The sequence below is a fragment of the Octopus bimaculoides genome, chromosome 18 (genome assembly GCF_046866305.1).
Source record: "Octopus bimaculoides isolate indiv1 chromosome 18, ASM4686630v1, whole genome shotgun sequence".
Taxonomy (NCBI): Eukaryota; Metazoa; Mollusca; class Cephalopoda; order Octopoda; family Octopodidae; genus Octopus; species Octopus bimaculoides.
The window spans coordinates 9,384,866-9,406,353 of record NC_142945.1 but is presented as its reverse complement, the minus strand read 5'-3'; the positions used below and the strand labels follow the sequence as shown (position 1 = coordinate 9,406,353).

At 34.7% G+C, this 21,488-nt stretch overlaps 1 protein-coding gene across 1 annotated transcript in view; it reads right to left on the bottom strand.

Moving 5' to 3' along the window:
* Window positions 1-758: 758 nt before the first annotated feature.
* LOC106870512 (mannosyl-oligosaccharide 1,2-alpha-mannosidase IA) overlaps window positions 759-21,488 on the bottom strand; it is a 332,727-nt gene continuing 311,997 nt past the window's right edge. The window contains exons 7-12 of the mRNA XM_089365686.1: window positions 17,916-18,009; window positions 16,383-16,498; window positions 12,004-12,112; window positions 7,290-7,394; window positions 6,387-6,559; window positions 759-5,629 (exon numbers count right to left, since the gene is read on the bottom strand). Of these exons, the coding sequence (XP_089221812.1) occupies window positions 5,396-5,629; window positions 6,387-6,559; window positions 7,290-7,394; window positions 12,004-12,112; window positions 16,383-16,498; window positions 17,916-18,009 (831 nt within the window). The 3' untranslated portion in view covers window positions 759-5,395. The remainder of the gene's footprint in view (window positions 5,630-6,386; window positions 6,560-7,289; window positions 7,395-12,003; window positions 12,113-16,382; window positions 16,499-17,915; window positions 18,010-21,488) is intronic.

Here is a 21,488-nt window from a genome sequence, read left to right as displayed (position 1 = left end):
GGGGCTAAGTCCATGAAACTGATCTCAGTGTTCAAATTGTAATTACTTTATCGACCTCGAAAGGAGGAAAGGCAAAGCGAATTCGGCAGAATTTGAGCTCAGAACGGATGGAAATACCGCTTAGCATTTTTGTCCTGCGTGCTAACGATTCGACCAGCTCTCCTCCTTTGCTACTAATAATAATAATACTTTCTACTGTAGGCACAAGGCCTGAAATTTGAGGGAGGGGGAAAAGTCGATTATATCGACTCAGTGCATAACTGGTACTTATTTCATCAACCTCGGTGGAATTTGAACTTAGAACGTAAAGATAGGCGAAATGCCGGCGTGCTAACGATTCTGCCAACTCGCCGCCTTAATAATAGTCGTTTCTATTATAGGGACACGGCTTAGATTTTGTGGGGAGGGGGACAGTCGATCACATCAACCTCAGTACTCAACTGGTACTTATCGACCCCGAAAGGATGAAAGGCGAAGTCGACCTCGGCAGAATTTGAACTCAGAACGTAGCGGCAGACGAAATACCGCTAAGCATTTCATCCGGCGTGCTAACGTTTCTGCCAGCTCGCCGCCTAAATAATAATAATAATAATAATAATAATAATGATTTTAAAGTTTGGCACAAAACCAGCAAATTTAGTCGGAGCGACTCAGTTGATTACATTGACCCCCATAAGGAAAGGCAAAGTCGACCTCAGTGGAATAAAATAACATCAATCATAAAATGATAATAAATAATAACAACAACAACAACAGGGAAAATGGAAGAAAAATTATAATTTTATGTTCAGAGATCAACCTTCATGGCCAAGTTATCCAACTTTTGGTCAGTGACACAAAGAAATACAGAACAAAAAAAAAAAGAAAGAAAAGAAAAAATGCTGAAAATAAAGAACAAAAAAAAAAATTCAGAAAGGGGGCAAGAAAAGGAAAGGAAGAAAAAAATAAATACAGAAGCAAAAAAAGGCTAACAAATAATAAAATGAAGGCTAAAAATATACATACACACATATATATAAGTGTGTGTATACGAATATGTATGTACAGTGAGATGTATATAGTGTATATATAGGAAAAACTGAAAAAAGAAACAAACGCTCAGGATGTTATTAAAACATATCTTCACATCTTCTAGATATGTTTCGATGGATGCAGTCAAAATATGTCCGACAGGAAGAATTATGGTCAGCAATGCATAGTTGACCATAATTCCTGTCGGACGCTTCGAAACATATGTAGAAGATGTGAAGATATGTTTTAATAACATCATGAGCGTTTGTCGCCTTTTTCAGTTTTTCCACTTTTCTCCTAAATACGACTTACTTATCCTGGAATCAAACCACGCACAAGTGTGATCATTGTTTCCTAGGACACTTAAGCAACATTTAGTGTATATAAAGATATATATGTGTGTACAACTATGTTCACAAAGCCGATGTCAACACGTGTATGTGTCCACGCATATATGTTGGTATTTGTGTGTGTGGTGTGTATACACACATTTACTAAACATTAAATTTATTACATACACATCAAGATGCATATGATGGTATAAGTGTGAATTGGACAAATATTAAACATATAACCCCCACTCCCTCCCTCTCTCACATACACACACACACACACACATACGTTTATATTTAAATGGTCACCAATTTTCTGAAGTTTTTGAGAGAAGCTTCGCGTACATAGAATTATCCTTGCCTTAGTTAAGACAAGCTGCACAAATATTATCAACTCCTTTGTGGTGGGTGGGACATGAAGGAAAGTCATCTGAAAGAGAGACCAGCTTCCTAATGAATTGTAGTGATTGGTTGTCTGCAAAGTGGTGCAAAGATCAGAGCTAGGCACATCGAGCCTCATGAATCCCTGGGATTCAAAGAAAAACATATATGCATATAAACACTCATACATACACATATATATGTAAAACACACGCTCATGTCAATGTACTCAATGCCAATAGAGCAGAGTATAAATATTTATTATATAATTTATAACTAAAATTTTATCAATGATTCTTTCGGTTTCCCGTCAGTAGAGTGGACCTGCAAACATTGCTTCAGTCCTAGGAAGGACGAGGTAGAACTTGATGAATGTCAGCAGGTCAACTTCCTAAACAGGAAATCCCAAGACATTGGTCAGAAGATTTCGTCTGTAATTTACATATCACAGTCATGCATATGCGTTCAGAGAGAAATACAAGCATCTGCATGTATTACTTCTTCCTTTCCTTAAGCTATCCATACCAAAATCATCAAATTTACACACATAAATATATCACTTTTTAAACCTGTCTCTAACACGTGGGACACAGTACTGGCTTGAGCCTTTCATATACTTGATAGCATTATTGCAATTGCATAACGAAATACAGTGTCCCTACCAACAATTAATGCATACACACACATATATATATATTATATATACATATATACATATACGTAAAGACCCACTCACACATAAATCAACATTTACACACTACTAAAATATTTTAAAAGAAAAAATACAGCAATAGAAATGATAAAGAAAGCAAATTAAAAATAAACACAAGATTTTGTTTTTTAAATTGAAATAAAATATCTTTTGCAAATACGGAAGAATTATATCAGTTTCAAACTGTTTGGTTCCTTGAAGAAAGATGCTTTCTGTTCACATTTTGGTTTTGGGGTTTGTTATGGTGCTTCTTGTTCATTGTTTTTTGTTTTTAGATTTTTAAAAATTTTAATTTATAATTTTTGTATTTAAAACCTGTAAAATATTTGGATATATATATATATATACATACATACACACACACAGAGACATATCTACTTAGATATTGATGATAATGATATTGGGATATTGGTATAACGGTTATAAAAGATATCAATACACCTAACCTAACTGCACAAGTATGTGTGAAGTATATATACACATATATAAAAACACATACATATGCATGTACCTCTCCAATTCTATGTGTGTGTGTGTGTGTATGTGTATATATATAGAGACCTGCGTATGTGTGTAATGACTGAATGTGTCAGGTGTCTGATACAACAAATAAGAATGACACAATACTGATAGGTACAGTGGAATGCTATTTCTACAAAGGTGAAACTGTTTGAGGCTGTTACTCAATATCTTTACTCCTTGCTTAATCTTTGATGAGCGGAAATAAAAACAGAACTGAGTAACAACACACGCACACAGCATCATCTTCGAAAACATTCACACACACACACACACATACATATGTTCACATTATAAGCGTGTGTCTATATATATATATATATGTATGTATGTATAATTCTTGCAGAATGTTTTTTCCAATGTTCAAGCGATTTTGAAATTCTACCACTCTGCACAACAAAATAATAGTAATGATAATAATAATAATAATATTCAACTAAACTGAATTAGATCAAATACTATAAATAGCTCTCTCTCTGGTTTATCACACAGTCACTTTTTACTCATTATCTCATTCATATTTTCTATAACATCCTCCTCCCCCTCTCTTTCTTGCAAAGATGGCCTCCCAATCATACATCCCCATCATTGTTGCCATAGATACGATCATTTCCCATCTCTCCCACCTCCTTCAAATGATTCATTATTTTTTTTTCATTTAAATCAATATCTTCCCTCAACTTAATGACATCAACTCCAGTTATTCATTTTCTTTGTCAACATATTTTAAATTCAATTATATACACTATATATATACATATATATATAAACACACACACATAAGTGGTAGATGCCGACACATATACAGATATATATATATATATATATATATATACATACACACATATGCATACATACATATACATATGTATATATATATATATATACATATATACACACACAGTAACATACACACATATGCATACATACATATACGTATATACACATACATATATACATACACACATATAGATATATATACATACATTCACATATACGTACACACACATATATATAATGCATGTATTGGCAAATATTTTGTACTGAAGCACTGAGTTCTTAAGATTCTTTGTCAACTTGTAAGCCATTTTCCCATTGATTTGTATATTACAGAACACGGAAACCAATGAGATGGGGGGGGGGGGGGTAGGTTCCCCTTGACATAATTCTACATTGTAGTAATTTTCAGGAACACAACACTTCTTGAATGTTGTGAATACACACACACACACACACACACATTTGTATATATGTAATGCAGCATTCGTTAACTTTGAACTGACGGCAGCCTAGTCGTTATGCTCAACGAGTTTCTCAAAGGTAAATAGGAGTAATTAGGAGAAAATTAGCAAATTTTTAATATACCCTACTAAACCAGTATTGAGCCCTTCATTATGGCTTGTGGTTCATCAGCTTTTAATTAACAAAAAAAAATGCGCGTGTGTATATGCATTCATATATATATATATATATATATATATATATATATATATATATATATATATATATATATGTACACACACATATGCATGTAAATTTATATATAAATGTATCTATATGCGTGTGAATGTATATACACACATATATATATACATACATGCATACACTACACAAACACACATATATATATACATAATATATATATACACACACACACGTATATGTATGTGTGAATGTATGCACACACATATAATATATATACATGCATGCACACACAAACACACATTTATATATATATATGCACACACACACACACACACACACATGGTGGTGTTAGCATGGCCACAAGCAAATGGTAGAAACCAATAAAAGTATCTAACACATACATACATATCTACACACACACATATATATATGTACAGATACCTGCATACACATACATACATATATAGATAACACACTGATACTTACACACACACACATATATGCATACATATTCTTATAACAGGCACCGTTTCGTTCTCATAAAGTTTGCTCTCTTTCTTCCTTGTTTATCTTTTTTTTTGTGTGTTTTATTGTGATTCACCTATTTTATTTTAATTTTTTTTTTGTTGCTTTTAAAATTTTTTTTTTACGTTCTCCCTTGCTTCCTTTATCTTCTTTTTTTTTTGTAAATTTTTCTTTATTAACCCTACCCTCCCACAAAAAAAAAAAAAAATCAAACGAGAAACAAAAAAAAAAACAATCCCCCCTTCCCGTAAAAACTTCCCTTCCAAAACAAAAAGGTCAGATTAAATGTGTTTATATATATATACACATATATATATATATAACACATTTATATTACACACACAAATATATGTATATACATACACAAATATATATATATATATATATATATATATATATATATATATGTGTATATATATATGAAAATGTAAAGAAATGAGGGGGAAAGGGAGGTAGTTAGGGGCGAGCGGTAGTACAAATTGATTTAACGCTAAGAGTGTTTCCACGAGGCCTCTGACTTTTGTATGGGGAACGGGTGAGCCTCAGTGTTGAACACCCAGCTGTCCAACGGCAATAGGCTATCATCAGAGAAAAGCAGGTAGAGGTACTTTAGCGTTTCAGCCAGGAAGAAGCTCTGCTGTACATCGTCCTGTGCCGGAGACTGTGAATAGACATCTTTGATGCCACTGTATCCATTTTCTGTGCGACAGTATGTCTCCAGAGCCTGGGAAAGCAAGGAAAATTTAGATAATCAATAATAATAATAATAATAATTAATTCTGGTTTTATTGGCCACAAGGGCTAATATAAATTAAAAACGTGTAAGGACAAAGACAGGACGAAGGTTACAAAGAGTTTTGTCCGAAAAGAAGAAAACAGAGGAAAAACAGAGAAAGATATAACAAATAAAACTCCCAATAGGGGGGGGGGGGCTTCGAAAGGGTACAGGTGGAAAAACCCATAAAAGCCTGGTCAGAAAAATAAGAAAGGGGGTACAGAGTCCTTTCTCCTTTTACATTATTTTTTTCTACAGGTGTATTCTCAGAATTGGTCTGTTCATACTGGCCATTCTTCCAACAGTCACCCATCTTTCAACGAATTTGCTATGAGACACCACTTCCCTCTCTACTCTCATCTTCCTTTTCAAGTGGAATGTCTCTGACTGCTACTCATCTTGTCTTGATCAGGGCTAACCAGGTGCTGAAGATTTATTACTACCACCACCACCACCGCTGCTGCCAATGAATAAATAAGGAGCCTCTATGTAGCCACTCAACCAGCTAGACATAGCAGCAGAGAATCTCACTCAACTCACATTCTAGTGTCTTACCAAAGAAAAAGGTAAAAAAAAAAAAACATTAAATAATACAGGCCAAGGATGAAATGGTTAAGGAACTACCAAAAAGGTCAGGGGGGGGGGGGGCAAAATGTAACAAAAACAAAAAGAAACCTTTGAGTTTCTTTTGGGTCTCATTGCTTACCTGGACAGCATCCCAGCCCCATTCTCGGTACTTTTTATTCTTCGTAAATCTCCACATATAAAAGTATGTTTCTATAACCTCTGGCCTTAAGATATAATATTTCTCATTTTGGCGCATGGCTTTTGCCTCTGTGTGTCCTTCAAAGCGGAAAGCTTCTGGACCAAGTCTCGTCGCTTTGAAGAAAAGAAGAGACAATCAGAAAATGAACAGTAACACATATGTAAGTATACACACACACATATATATAAATTGTAACTCATCCAAACAAGTAGTGGCACATAAGAAATAAATGAAGTTAAAAATGCACAGACAATATATGAAGATTCATTTAAATTTTAATAGGTTATATATGAAATTGTGTGTGTGTGTGTATTATTTAGTGAGCTCATTTCAGGGAAAAGACCATGGGGTTTTCCTCTTCAAAGATGCAAGGATCAACTCAAAACTTCACTGAAAGCCACCGGACTTGAGCCCAAATCAATTAAAACACAGGCCTGAGACTGTACCGAGTGCTTATTACATTCTAGAATACTTAGTTTTATATGGGAGCGTGTGTATATAGACATGTATACTGTTGCTATTATGTTAAACTGTCGTATGTCCAAATTTGGTCAAATGTGTTTTTTTTTCAGTATTTATTTGTGCTTGCAATAGATAGTTCTCTTATCTCCAGCTGCTTCAAAAATTGTCAAAGTGTAGCACAACAGTTTTGCTATGGAATGGTGAAATTATTTTTTCATTTTCTAGAGAATCATGTTTGAAACCGTTTTCTTTTTAATTAGGAAGACCTGCATGCTTAAGGGTCTTACACATGCCATACAATCCTCATAGGGAAAGCCCCAAAACATAACAAAAAAAAAAAAAGAAAACGAAGTAAAGGATTCTTTTTTTTTTAATACTCACATGATCTGTTATATGATTCGTGGCATGTTCTGGCTATTTCTTCACCAAGAGCAATGTACTTTTTAGGGTCAGACGAACCCTCAGCACCAAGTGCAAACATGCCCCCTGAAATTAAGAAGTCAAAGCAATTAATGTCTGGGTACAGACACACGTATACAAAAGCATACACATATAGAGAATTTACCCTACAAAATGAAAAATAACAAATCATACCTTCAGGCTGGATGTGATCAGTTTAAATGCTAAAGGGTTGACTCTTTAGCATTCAGATTACTCTGTTAAATTCTGTAGTTATTTGCCCTTAGTCATGTAGCTTTTAAACCAACCATATTCAGCCCAAATATTCTATGTTTCATGTTCAAATTCACCAGATATGGCCTTTCATATCTATCCAACATTCTTAGAACCCCCTCTGAATCATAAATGACCATGGCATTGCACCTAGACAGTTCCCTTCTAAGGCAAGGTTGTGTTCTGGAAGACCAGAAGTCTCCTACTCTCCATGTCATCGATGTTGTTCAAAGGAAAAGCTGAAGCTGCCAGGGATGTTGCAACTCATTTCTACAGCTGAGTGAACTGGAGTAACGTGAAATAAAAGTGTCTTGCTCAAGAACACAGCCTGGTCTGGGAACTGAACTTGCAACCTCACGATTGTAAGCCTGACATTAACCACTGAGCCATGCACCTATGCTAAAGTGAACAAATAACTACAAAATTTATTTAACAGCGTAATCTGAATGCTGCAGAGTGACATGTTCTGTTCTTGAACAAAACACTTCATTTCACGTTGTCCCAGTCCACTCAGCTGGCAAAGAAGAGTAACCCTGCAAAGGACTAGAGTCCCGTCCAGGTGGGGAATACATATTCCATGGAAACCAGCCCTTTATGTCTATGGCTTGGGAAGGAACTTTAACTTTACTAAGTCTAGAAGGCTTTTTGGTAATAATTCTGCTCACTCTGAGCTGACCTGGGACCAAACAACCCTTCCACTCTCAAAAAAAAAAAAAAAAAAAAAAAAAAAAAAGAATACTCTGTTAAACTAATATTGATTTCAAATTTTGGCACAAGGCCAGCAACTTCAAGGGAGGGAGTAAGTTGATTACATCGACCCCAGTTTTCAACTGGTACTTATTTTATCGATCTCGTAAGGATGAAAGGGCAAAGTTAACCTCAGCGGAATTTGAACTCAGAACGTAATGACAGACAAACTGCTATTAAGTGTTTTGCCTGACATACTAACGAATCCGCCAGCTTGTAAGCCTTACTGCCAAAGTAATATTAATTACGATGATGACGATGTAGATACGCGGGAGTGACTGACTGATTGGTTGGTGCCTACTACATGAAAAAAAAAAAAATCAAAACACACACAAACTCATGTATTCACTAAAACACATTTAACACACACACAATTGAAAACAAGACAGATACACACTGCTCTCCCCACCATCATCAAAAAAAAAAAAAAAAGACGAGGAACAAAAACAAGATAATAAAACAATCAACACTGATCAAAGAAACAGCAGGTTGCATATATTGAATATCTTGATGGTAGAAGGCTTTTTACTGATGACATTACAGTCTGACACACAAGAGATCATGTTGCAGATATATGGAAAGGCAACGGTAATGGCACTAGTTCTATGTCAAGATGGCACCATGTCGAGCTGACATCATACAATGTGACTTACGAAGATGAATTAGTTTCCATCTGCTGTTGTTTTGACAATGTCTCTACATTGTGTTCCCTCCCAGTAGCGTACGGTACTGGTTGTGGGGTGGTAGTGATGGTGGTCGCTGAGCGTGCTGTGTTGCTCTTGGCCTCAGTTCCATTCTGTTAAACCTTGCTTTGTGATTTTATTTCTGCTGAAAAACAGTCTTCACTTAACCCTTCAGTGTTTAGATAACTCTGTCGAATGCAAGGTTTATTTACTGACACGCTTTCGAGTTAACCATGCTTTATTTCATATGATTATTCAGTTCTAAAATGACATAGTAGGCCAGGTGTGAGAGGCTGGACCAGGCTGGTTTGAACATGAAATTGGTAAAATATTTTGGCTGGATATGGCCAGTTTAAATACTAAAGGACTATCAATTTTGAAAATAGCAAACTACTGCTACCTCTAGCAGACAGGCGTCCACCACTTTTACTTGTTTCAGTCATTTTGACTGTGGCCATGTTGGAGCACCGCCTTTAGTCGAGCAAATCGACCCCAGGACTTATTCTTTGTAAGCCTAGTACTTATTCTATTGGTCTCTTTTGCTGAACCGCTAAGTTACGGGGACGTAAATACACCAACATCGGTTGTCAAGCGATGTTGGGGGGACAAACACAGACACACAAACATATACACACACACATATATATATACATATATATGACGGGCTTCTTTCAGCTTTCCGTCTACCAAATCCACTCACAAGGCTTTGGTCGGCCCAAGACTATAGTAGAAGACACATGCCCAAGGTGCAACATAGTGGGAATGAACCCAGGACCATGTGGTTGGTAAGCAAGCTACTTATCACGCAGCCACTCCTGCGCTGTTCATAAAAAAAAAAAAAACTCTGTTGCGAGAAAGATAAAAGTCTGACAGAAGGATACCCCTCTAAATTCAGGCCATACCACTGACCCTTTTAATACCAACCAACCTCAGATGACCCCAAGTTGCATAATACAAATTCCTTGTTTTAAGGAAATGTAAATTTAAATCTCCCATCGAAATTTCATGATAGTTTATGTTCAAAACACCAGTTTAATCCTGACAAAGTTATTTCAATATATTTATTTTTCATTATCTTTGAAATTAAATGAAACAAACCTAACATATTTCAAAAGAAATACAGTAACTGAAAGGTTGATGGCAAGAAACTGTGCTGAGAATGGCAACATCAGGAAAATAAAGCTCCCTGTGGGGAACCGATTGAAACAACTTTCCAATGTGCATTCAGCAGGATTGCATTATGCAAAGTTGCAAAGCTCTGCAAGTTTCCATGAAAGAAAATATTAATTTGCGTATGCATAATTTCAATTTGGAAAAATACATTATTTTCAAATTTATCCTCTTTTAAATATTTTATATATATTTATATAATATATATCTGAAACTTTAATTTATCCCTCAGGTGAGTGACAAATTCTGTTTAATTGCATTAGAGAATCTTTGGTATCTGTGAATCATTATTACATGTGCATGCATGCATTTATGTAGGTGTGCGTGAATTCATTTCGATTTTAAAGTTTTCTTCAAACAATTTCATAAATTCCAGTGTTTTGTGCAATTTTATCTTTATGATGCACCTGTTTTATATGCACTCAAGTTCAAATGAAAATCCAATAAAATGCACATGTTTCTTCCATACGACTACAATTCTGTTATATATATATATATATATATATATGTGCATGTATATAAATACATCCCAGTTGAATATTGGCTAATAACTCATTACATATGGTGATATTTAAATAAATAAAAAAAAATAAAAATGGAAACAAAAGAAAAGTAAATAAGTTAAATAAATTTAAATAATTTTGCATTTCACAGAATTTGCCTGTAATTACAGTTATTTGAAACAAATGTTCTGCCATAGATTTATCTAGGAATCTTTTGTTAAGTTGCGCTCCCAACATCAAATAGCAATAATCAAAAAATAAGCTACAGCTGTTTTACGAAACTGATCAAAGTTCTGCATTATTCTAGAACGTAATTGAAACACACAGGGGGTAGTACTTTAGTTAGAAATATAGCATCAAGAGCTGAATAAATAAATAAATAAATGAATAAATATACAAGGGTTTAAAGGAGTAGAGTTGGGTTTTTCATTCTTCTCAAGAGAACATAAGTGATGACGTAAGTAAAGATCCTGATTTGAATTCAAAAGTGAGTAAGAAAGATTTCAGACCAAAATTTTCAGGCACGTAGGTAAATTTATTTATTATTAAATATAATATAAATTATTTACATGTTTTCAAGTTACGAAACAATTTGTTGTGGAATTAGAATCTTCTTCTTAAATAAAATTTCCTCAAACTATTTCTTTGTCATTTGTGACACCATATATACATATATATATATATATATATATATGTCATCATCATCATCATTTAGCGTCCGCTTTCCATGCTGGCATGGGTTGGACTGTTTGACTGAAGACTGGCAAGCCAGATGGCTGCACCAGGCTCCAATCTGATCTAGCAGAGTTTCTACAGCTGGATGCCCTTCCTAATGCCAACCACTCTGAGAGTATACTAGTATACTATATATATTTTCTAACAAAACTGTCCAATGAACAGGAACGTGAAACTCCGAGTAACAGTTTTTTGTTATATTTCTGCTGCTTTTAAATAAAACATATTACTCTACCTCTGGTATTTGAGTACTCTTTTTCCCACCTTGTTGCACATTTATGTGCTTACTCCAGTATATGTGTATATATATATATATATATATATATATATATACATACTGTAAAGCATTCAAACATCATCATTATATTTCCAAATTCAGCTACATTTCAGATGGAATCTTTATTCCTCGAAAGTTGTCTGTGTGTAAATCAACCTGTGTTTTTTTTTTTTATGCCTGAAAATTTTGGTCTGAAAAATTCAGTTTTTATACTGCAAAACTATGGTACTCATGCTTTGAGTACTGTTTTTTTGTTTGTGCAACCAATCACACACACACACACACAAATAGATGAATTGAGAACCAACCTGCAAAACAAGCTAAATGATCCATTTTGTGTTCCACTCGGTTAACTTTGTATTCTGCAAGGTATTTAAAACCACTTTTTGAGGTTTGCAACAATGTGGCTTCAATATGCTATTGAAAAAAAAAAACAAAAAGAATGAAAAAAGGGGATTAGTTTGATCACAAAAAAAAAAACAACAGTATACATATATCTTACTTATTTTAGTCATTGGACTGCAGCCATACTGGGGTACCACTTTGAAGAGTGAAAAGTCTAGTCAAAGAAATCAACTTAAGTACATATCAAGTGTGGTGCTTAATCTATTGGTTTAAACCAAAGTGCTAAGTTACAGAGACATAAGCAAACCAACACCAATTGGCAAGCCATGATGGCTTTACATAAAGCCACGCACCACAGTCAAAACACTACCTTTAAGATAGCATGCTAGCACTTCAGTTTATTCAAAACACAATAATAATAATAATAATAATAATAATAATAATAATAATAATAATAATAACAATAATAGTAATAATGATAATAATAATAGTAATTTAATGTAAGTAATGTAATGAACAAAGTTAAATAAACATTACGAGAAGTGCATATAAAAAGAAAGATTGTTTCATTTACGAAGAACAAGAGAGCACTAATTAGAAGAAGATAAAAAGAGGTAAATAAGCTAGAACAACAATAGGCCCTCTTCGTAAAAAGAATAATGCAGTAAAAAATAAAATAGAATATAAAAAACCCCCCACGACAAGCAGCAGGTTTTATTGATGGAATGAACAAATGATAGATGCAAAGTTGGTTTGTAATTAGGTTGGTAGACAGGTGGGTAGGATAGGTAGGTTGGTGGGTGGGTGGAAGGGGAGGTTTGCAGTGCTGTTAAAAGCTATTAGTGATTTGCCAAATAGTTTATCAATGCCACCAAATTGATTCACAAAAGGGAAAGCTCCTGCATCGCCCACCACTGAAGAAATCACACACACACATTTTATATATGTATATATATATATATATACACACACACAATCACACATAAAGAGAGCAACGGCAGCAACAACAAAAACATTAGGCATTAGTCTCTTTCCTTAATGGCAGTGTTTAAGAGTTATATACACATATATATACACACACGTACATATAATACACATATATACATACATAAATATATATACATGCTTACATATATATATATATATACATACACACATATGTAGATACATATATATATATATATATATTATACAAATACACATATATATATATACATATACATACATATAAACATATACATATATATACACATAGACATATACATATATATACACATGCAATACATATATATATATACACACACATACAAACATTTTTATTTATACATTGTATATACTTTTTCTCTTGTTTGCATACATATATATATATATATATATATATATATATATATATATATATACACAGGGTGGCCCAAAAGTAGGTGTACAGTTATCATGTAGGCACTTGAAATTTCTTTTAAAACATTTTATTACATTTAAATTTCTATCTTACAAACAGAAAAGGGATCTCGACAAAATTAACTAAATTAGCATAGAATAATGGTTTCATATTTTTTTTTTATAATTAAGATCTAAACTGTTAATATATATGAATGCGAAAATGATGGTTGAATTACTGTAAACCTACTTTTGGGCCACCGTGTATATATACACATATATATACATGCATATTGATACACACAGATACACACACACACACATATATATATATATGTCCTTTCTCTTGTTTGTGTATACACGTAATATTTATGTCACTCTTTTCTTTATAGGTTTATTTTGCAAACGGCAACAAGAATACTGTGAAAGGATGTTATATTCTCTCTTAAAATATTCATCATTTACTGGGAAGATTTGCATTTTGGTTGTTGTCATCATCATACCACTAAGCCCTTCTTAATGCCAACCACTCTGAGAGTGTAATGGGTGCTTTTATGTGCCACCAGCACGGGGGGGGGGGGGGGCATTTGCGTGATACCAGTATCTGCCATGACTGCGACCTAATGCCAAGAGTCTCAGTCATTGCTTCTGTGAGGCCCAATGCTTGAAAGGAACTGAACCACATGTCTGTGTTTGCCGCCCCCCCCCCCCCAATCACTACTTGACAACTGGTATTGGTGTGTTTATGTTCCTGTAACTTGGTGATTCGGCAAAAGAACCGATAGAATAAGTACTATGCTTAAAAAAAAAAAAAATAAAAAAAAAAGTCCTGGGGTTAATTTCTTCGACTAAAGAGCCTTGAAGGTTGTGCTCCAGCATGGCTACAGTCAAATGATTGAAACAAGTAAAAGGATTAAAGAATAAAGTTCAAACAGGGCAAACACTAATATCAGAGATATATAATCTCTATCAAGGCTAATCTGCTCCCAATGATAGGCATCTTGCTAAGCTTCCACCCATCCAAAGAGAAATTCCTGAACAAAGTAGAAGATAAATATAAGTGAAGAATGATAAGAGAACTTCAAGGTGGATGGGTGGGTGGGGGGGGGTTGATTTGAAGAGGAGAAAATAAAGAACACAGGAGTAGAAGAATATAGTAGTAGTAGTGGTGGTAGAAGTAGAGTGTGGTGCTTGTAAAGGTGATAGTGGTGGTAGAAGTAGCAGTAGTGGTGGTGGCAGTTGTAGAAGTGGTGGTTGTAGAGGTGGCAGTGGTGATGATAGTAGTAGTCAGTTAGTAGTGGTAGTGATAGTGGTGGCAGTAGAGATAGTAGTAGTGGTGGTTGTAGAGGGCGTGGTGGTAGTAGAGGCAGTAGTAGTGGTGGTGGTTGCAGTAAGGTAGTAGTGGTAGTGATGGTAGCAGCAGTAGTAGTAATAATAGAGATAGTAGTAGTAGTAAAATTCCAAAAAATGCTGAAAGAGATGAAAAGAAAAAAAAGTGGGAAGGAAGAAAGAAGGACAGACAAGGGAGGGGAGTGGCTGGTGGTGGTAGTAGGGTGGGAGAAGGAGGAAGAGGAGGCTGGTCATAAATCTTTGGAGGAAAATACAACAGAATGAAACATCAGAAGAAATGAAAAAAAAAAAAACCGAAGAAAAAGAGAAAAAAAAAAAACCAAAAGCTCAAACACTTACCTTGCACTCACTCCACCATATTCCCTTCCCCCCCAACTCATAAAATTTGAAAGAAAATGTGATTTATGTTGTTTACCTACTTCCATAATGAAGAAGGTAAGAGAAATTGGTGTTGGCCGAGTGGTTAAAGCGGTGGATAGAATGTGCTGAAGTTTGTGCACAGAGTTCAAATCTTGTCTGAAAGGAGTGTCAAATTTGGCCCTTTGTTCTCTCATTTGTTTTTTTTCTTATAGGCATAGTTGATGAGAGAAAAAAAAAAGCAGTTAAGTGGAGGAAATTTGTTAGAGTAGTGGACAAGATGCGGTGCAGTATCTTATGTTTTGGTCCAGTTGGGTACCGTTGTCTTCCTTCCTTCTCTCCTTCTCGATGAAGAGTTAATAAAAAATTTGTTTCGGGAGGTGTTTTTTCAAAATTGCACAAATATCGGATAAGACACTTTGCAGGATCTTTTGCTCAGGTCCAATTATTTCCTAAGACCAGTTCTAGTCGGTGGTGAGTTTTGTCCTCCATCCTTTTGAAGAACTTGTTCAAGAGGTTTTGAAAAACTGACTGAGTATTGGATAAGACATTTTGCATTATCTTTTGCTCTGGCGCAGTTACTTCCCAAGATCAATTCTTGTCAGTGGTCAGCTTTGTTTTCCAGCTTTTAGTGAGGTTGATAAAAAAAAAAAAAAAAAAGCTAGTCGAGGCCGATGGATTTGTGGAATTGTAAAAGCATTAGATAAGATGCCTTGCATTATCTAACTGAGTTCAAACTGCAACTAAGGATTTCAGTTCCCATTAAGTTCAAATCTTTTCAAGGGTCAATCTTGCCCTTTTTCCATTTGGGGCAAGGAGGTCAATAAGGAACCAGTTTAGGGCAGTGAATTTACAGAATTGTTGGAATATTGGGTGAAATGTTTAAGAAGTATCTTCTGCTCTGGGCTGGTCACTCCTTGAGTTCAAATTGTGACTGAGGATTTCAATTCTTGCTAAAGGTTGGGGCTAATAGTCTAACCAAGGGACTGCAATGGATTGTAAAAATTGTAATTGGCAGAGAAGGATTGTAGTGACAAGCTATGAGACAAATAGCAGAGGTATACTGTAAACAAGAAAAAGGAAATCATTCTAGCCATGACCAATTCCATAGGACCACATAATCTAATGCACATTTCTAATTTCAAGACAATGGTATGTAGTAATCTGGAGGAGATTTGGCTGCTATTTCTAACAGAAATGAGCTTAGGAAAACAAGAATGCTTGACACATGTAAGGTGGTTATTAGGTTTGTGCTTACCATAACGGCTTCGTCGTACATCTGTCGTGCAACCGTGTCTTTCTTTCCTGTGTAGAGCCAGGTTTTCAGCAAGTATTCATAGAAGCTGTCGCCCATTGCTCCGACTGAGAAGAGGTCTGATACAGATATACAAAGAGAGAAACATAACAAATTTAATTAATTAAGAATTAAGATTTGAAAATGAATTGTTGTTGACATTGTTTCAGTAAAAGAATTTCCTTCAATGAAAAATAAAACACGGGCAGGAACAAACAGGAAGCTGCAAATTATTACTTAAGATATTACAGTGATAGAAAGAACATGCAAATATGTACGTATGTATGTATATGTTCACTTCTATTTTTAATTATTTGAAGTCTTCCTGTAAGGAAGGAGCTGGTTTCTAACAATGATACAAAAGTCTGTTGTTGGGATGTAGATAAGAAAAGCAATATAACATGTTCAACTCCATAAAAGTCTTGCATATTTTTACAGTTCTGCTTACAAATTGTAAATGTGGTGTGCGAGTTAGCTGGTTGATTTCTACATCAGAAAACCTTTACTTTTCCAGATTGTCACTTAAGAGCTTACTAACAAAACCAAACACATCAATTATATATGATTAGTATAAATAAGAGTTTATAATCTGGGTACAGAGGCTGGAGTTTTAAGCCTGTACCGCTACAAAAGTACAAACTTTTTCCTGTCTGACCCAAACAACAGTATCCAGCTTGTTATGTAGATGTGTGTGTGTGAGAGAGATAGAATTAAGTTAGGTCACTCTCAGAGCTACAGGTAAAGTAATCCAGTGCAATTAGTCATATGATAAGGCTGTCAGCACCCTGCAGGGCAAAAGAAAAACTTGTCATCGGACAAATAGAGTTAACATCCATCCAACAGCTGGGAACGAGAGACGCCTAGTCTTTGTTTAGACACCTCTCTAGGAGGTAAACTAATAATGTTACACCTGCAACATTTTTTTTGCATCCAATAATGTAGACCGGTTCTTTTCAGGTGAATGCCTATATCGTTCACAAAGTGGAATTGGCCCTGCCCAAAAAAGCCTCAAGCATAGAGAGCACCTGATTTTTAACATCTCTATTACGTGTTACATAGTGTCTCTGGCTGTGGCCCAAAAAGGCAAAACACTCAAAAATTCCATGACAGAATGAAGGCTTGTGTAACCATGGGCAGTAAACCCTCTGAACACCTACTGTAAGAAGTGCCTGTCATTGTTACACTTGTACAAAAGGGTGTATTTCCATAGCAGGAATGTAAAGCCACATCCATGCAACTCATATCATGCTACTTCAATGTTTTAATGATGTGATTGTATATCTTTTGGATGACATTTTAGGGTAGGCGTGATAAGCCACATCTGGCTGGTTTGAACATAAAACAAATAGACTGTCTGGTTTAAATAATAAAAGAGGTTAAGAGAACCATGAAACGATGGCATTGCTTGAAACTTGAGTTGCTGCCATCATGTGTGGGGATAGTATAACAGTACATGAAGCAGTAAGAAAAAAAAAAAGGAGGAAAAGATGTACTTACGCTGCCCCCATTTTCCTGTTCTGGGATTAAGGTAGATAGGATACAGTCCCTGTGGGCGTTTTAATTGCTGTAAAGTTTCTCGGATTTTCATAACCTGCAACAGAAAACAGAGACTCACTGAGTTTTGAACCATGCACATACACAAACGCTTGTTGAAATACAGGGTGTCCATAAATTACCTTTACACATAAAAAAAAAAAAGAAAACTAAGGCTAACTCAACAGCGTTTATTGGAAAACAGGAAAACAAATTGAGTTTTATTTGAGACATCAGAACACTTCAATGTGGGCTCCATTGGTAAATGATCGATTTAACTTTATTATTATTATTATTATGGCATTGTTTAACACCCGTGTTCCTTGTATTTGTATTGTTCCTATTTGTTTTGTGTTTGGCCCTTGTGGCCAATAAAAGTATTATTATATTATTATTATTATCATTGTTGTTGTTGTTGAGGGCACGTACCTGGTGGTTAGGGAATTGCACTCACGATCATGATATTGTGGTTTCAATTCCCAGACCGGATGGTGCATTGTGTTCTTAAACAAGACACTTCATCTTGCATTGCTCTATAATCACTTCAGTGTGGGGCACCTTTGCACCTGTTCAGATAATGCCAATTTGATGGAGAGAAAAAAAATTTAGGCACTAATATGTTAAAACTGCCTATGTCATTCATATATATCACATGATTTCAACATTCTTTGGTCTCATCAGTGATGGACACTCAATTGCTAGAAATAGCAGTGACATCACCTCTCAGTATTAATGCTGCTTCTGTCACTAATATAAACATCTTTCATAAGCAGGAGTTTAATTGGTGAAATAACCTAAATGCTGACGATTAGACTATTGGAGAAAATCCACCAGATTTTCAATTCTATATTTGGACTGATACACTCAGCTGCTGACTGGAGAAACAGGGACATAACCCAAACTACCATTAGCACCACCCCCTCCTTTTTTCTCCCATTGATTAATGTTAAGAGTCATACAGACATGCGTTCTGTTACAAAACGCAACTGTTCTAAATATAATTTGGTGGTGCCTTTGTACAGAATACACCTGGCTTGCTGTGACAGACATTGTTCTGGCTTCAGTAAAGGAGAATTTTTGTTGTTATAGATTCCGGTTTTGCAAATTTTCCTAACTTTGCGAAATAGTTAAGAGAAAGAAGAAAAAAAACAAACAAACAAAAATTCTAAGAAATATAAAAGAAATGTATGAAAGGTATTGGAATTAGCCCCTATTGAAAGAGGAATCAAAATTGTTACTAATTAGTGACAATTGAAACTATAAAGGAGTAAAACAAATTTTGGTGGGTAATTAAAATTTAATTAGAGAGTAGGCGTGATTGTTTTTTTTGTTTTGTTTTTGCTTGTTTATATTTATAATTCTAGAGGTGTTCTACACATGTGTAGAAAAAGAAAATATAAAATAATACATAAACACACACACACACACACACACACACATATATATATATATATATATATATATATATATATGTATGTGTGTGTATATACACTGCATGACTAAAACCCTCCAAGGTGGTGCTCCAGCATGGCCACAATCAAATGACTGAAACAAATAAAAGACTATACATACATATATATATATATGTACACACACATATATGTGTATATGTACACACACATTCATATACACACACAAACATATGCATATAGCATACTTATAAGTGTGTGTGTGTATATATATTTATATTATATGGTGGGAGCAGTTTTTACATATTCCTTCATTGAAATTCTCCATATTGGAAACCCATCTACACTAACTTTCTTCCACCACCACTACGCACACACACGCACACACACATCAAAATATTTCTTAGGATATATTTTAAATTAATTTTTAACTATTTCCAAATATGGCACTGTTAAAAAGAAAGGGGCGTTTTTTTTCCAAATTACAAAAAAAAAAAAAAGGCAACAAAAAAGAAAAATCTTTTCTTTTGTGTCCTCACACTTGCACCAATTCCACGTCTAGCAATATTTTATTTGATGTATGTCAATGAGGAAAGGAAAAATTTCCCTGTTTTCATTTTTTAAAATATTTTTTCCACTTAATTGCTTGTGATTTTTTTGATTTTTTTCCCTCGTGTTTTTCTCTCTTTTTCCCAACCAAAATATTTAAGTTCTTCAGGAGTTTGAACTCTCTTGACAAACAAACTGTAATTGTCTTCACCATTATTATTATTAAGGCGGCAAGATGGCAGAATGGTTAGCACGCAGGGTGAAATGCATAGTGGTATTTTGTTCTGGGTTCAAATTCCGCCATGGTCGACTTTGCCTTTCATCCTTTTGGGGGGGTCGATAAATTAAGTACCAGTTGAGTACTGGGGTCCATGTAATTGATTTGCCCCTTCCTCTAAAATTTCAGGTCTTGTGCCCATAGTAGAAAAGATTATTATTATTATTATTATTATTATAATTATTATTATCTTTGATGACAGCAGTAATGATGGAGGTGGAGAAGATGGGAGCTGTCGAGAGGAGAGGGTGTGATGCTGGTAATGTTATCGGTTAGTCTCATCATTAAAAACCACTTTAACTCAGCAAACGCACTAATTACCAACAAATTTATTTTCATTTTGTTAATAAAACAAAAAAAAAAAATTATTTATTTGATGTTTAGTACATTTAATGAAGCTTTCAGAAAAAAACAAAAAAACAAAAACAAAAAAGAAAGTTTTAAATATTCTTAAAAAAATTCTAGTCTATTTAAAGAATATTTTCGGAATTAGATATTTTCCATGATTATATTCAACTTCCACCTACGCTACCTTCTCTTCGGGGACATTTAATCCACCTCCATCCCCACTCCATTCTCCCAAAGTGCTTTAAGAATATGGCAGCTGAGAGGAAGGAATGGGGGGAAAAGAGTAGGGATTGACTTAAGAAATAAAAAATAAAATTTTAAATTTTAAAAATTAGTTCAAATAACCCTTAATTTAACCAGTGTTTCATATTATTAGTTTAAATATCCTATAATTTGGTATATGTATAGTTATGTGTATTATATGTAAATATGCTACCTAGATGGGGTATAAATTAACATCTATTTATACTACAGCTTAACCATTCGTTAATCTTAAATGTAATTATTCTGCTCTTTAAATTTGCTGCTTTAAGTTGACATGCTTTTATTCGTTAATATTTACCTTATTTAATTAAGGTAAATAAGATGGTGAACTGGCAGAATCTTTAGTGTGCCAGGTAAAATGCTCACCGGCATTTCTTACAAGTTTAAGTTCTGGGTTCAAATGCTGCTGGGGTCGACTTTGCCTTTTCTCCTTTCAGGATCAATAAAATAAGTACCAGTTGAATACTGGGGTGGATGCAATCATTTTATTCTTTGCCCCAAAATTGCTGGCTTTGTGCCAAAATTTGAAATCCATATTTATCTTACTCAGGGCAGCGAGCTGACAGAATAAGTAGTACTCTGGGTAAAATGCTTAGTGACGTTTCTTCTGGTTTTGTGTTCTAAGTTCAAGTGCCACTGGGGTGGACTCTGCCTTTCATCCTTCCAGGGTCGATAGAATAAGTACTAGTT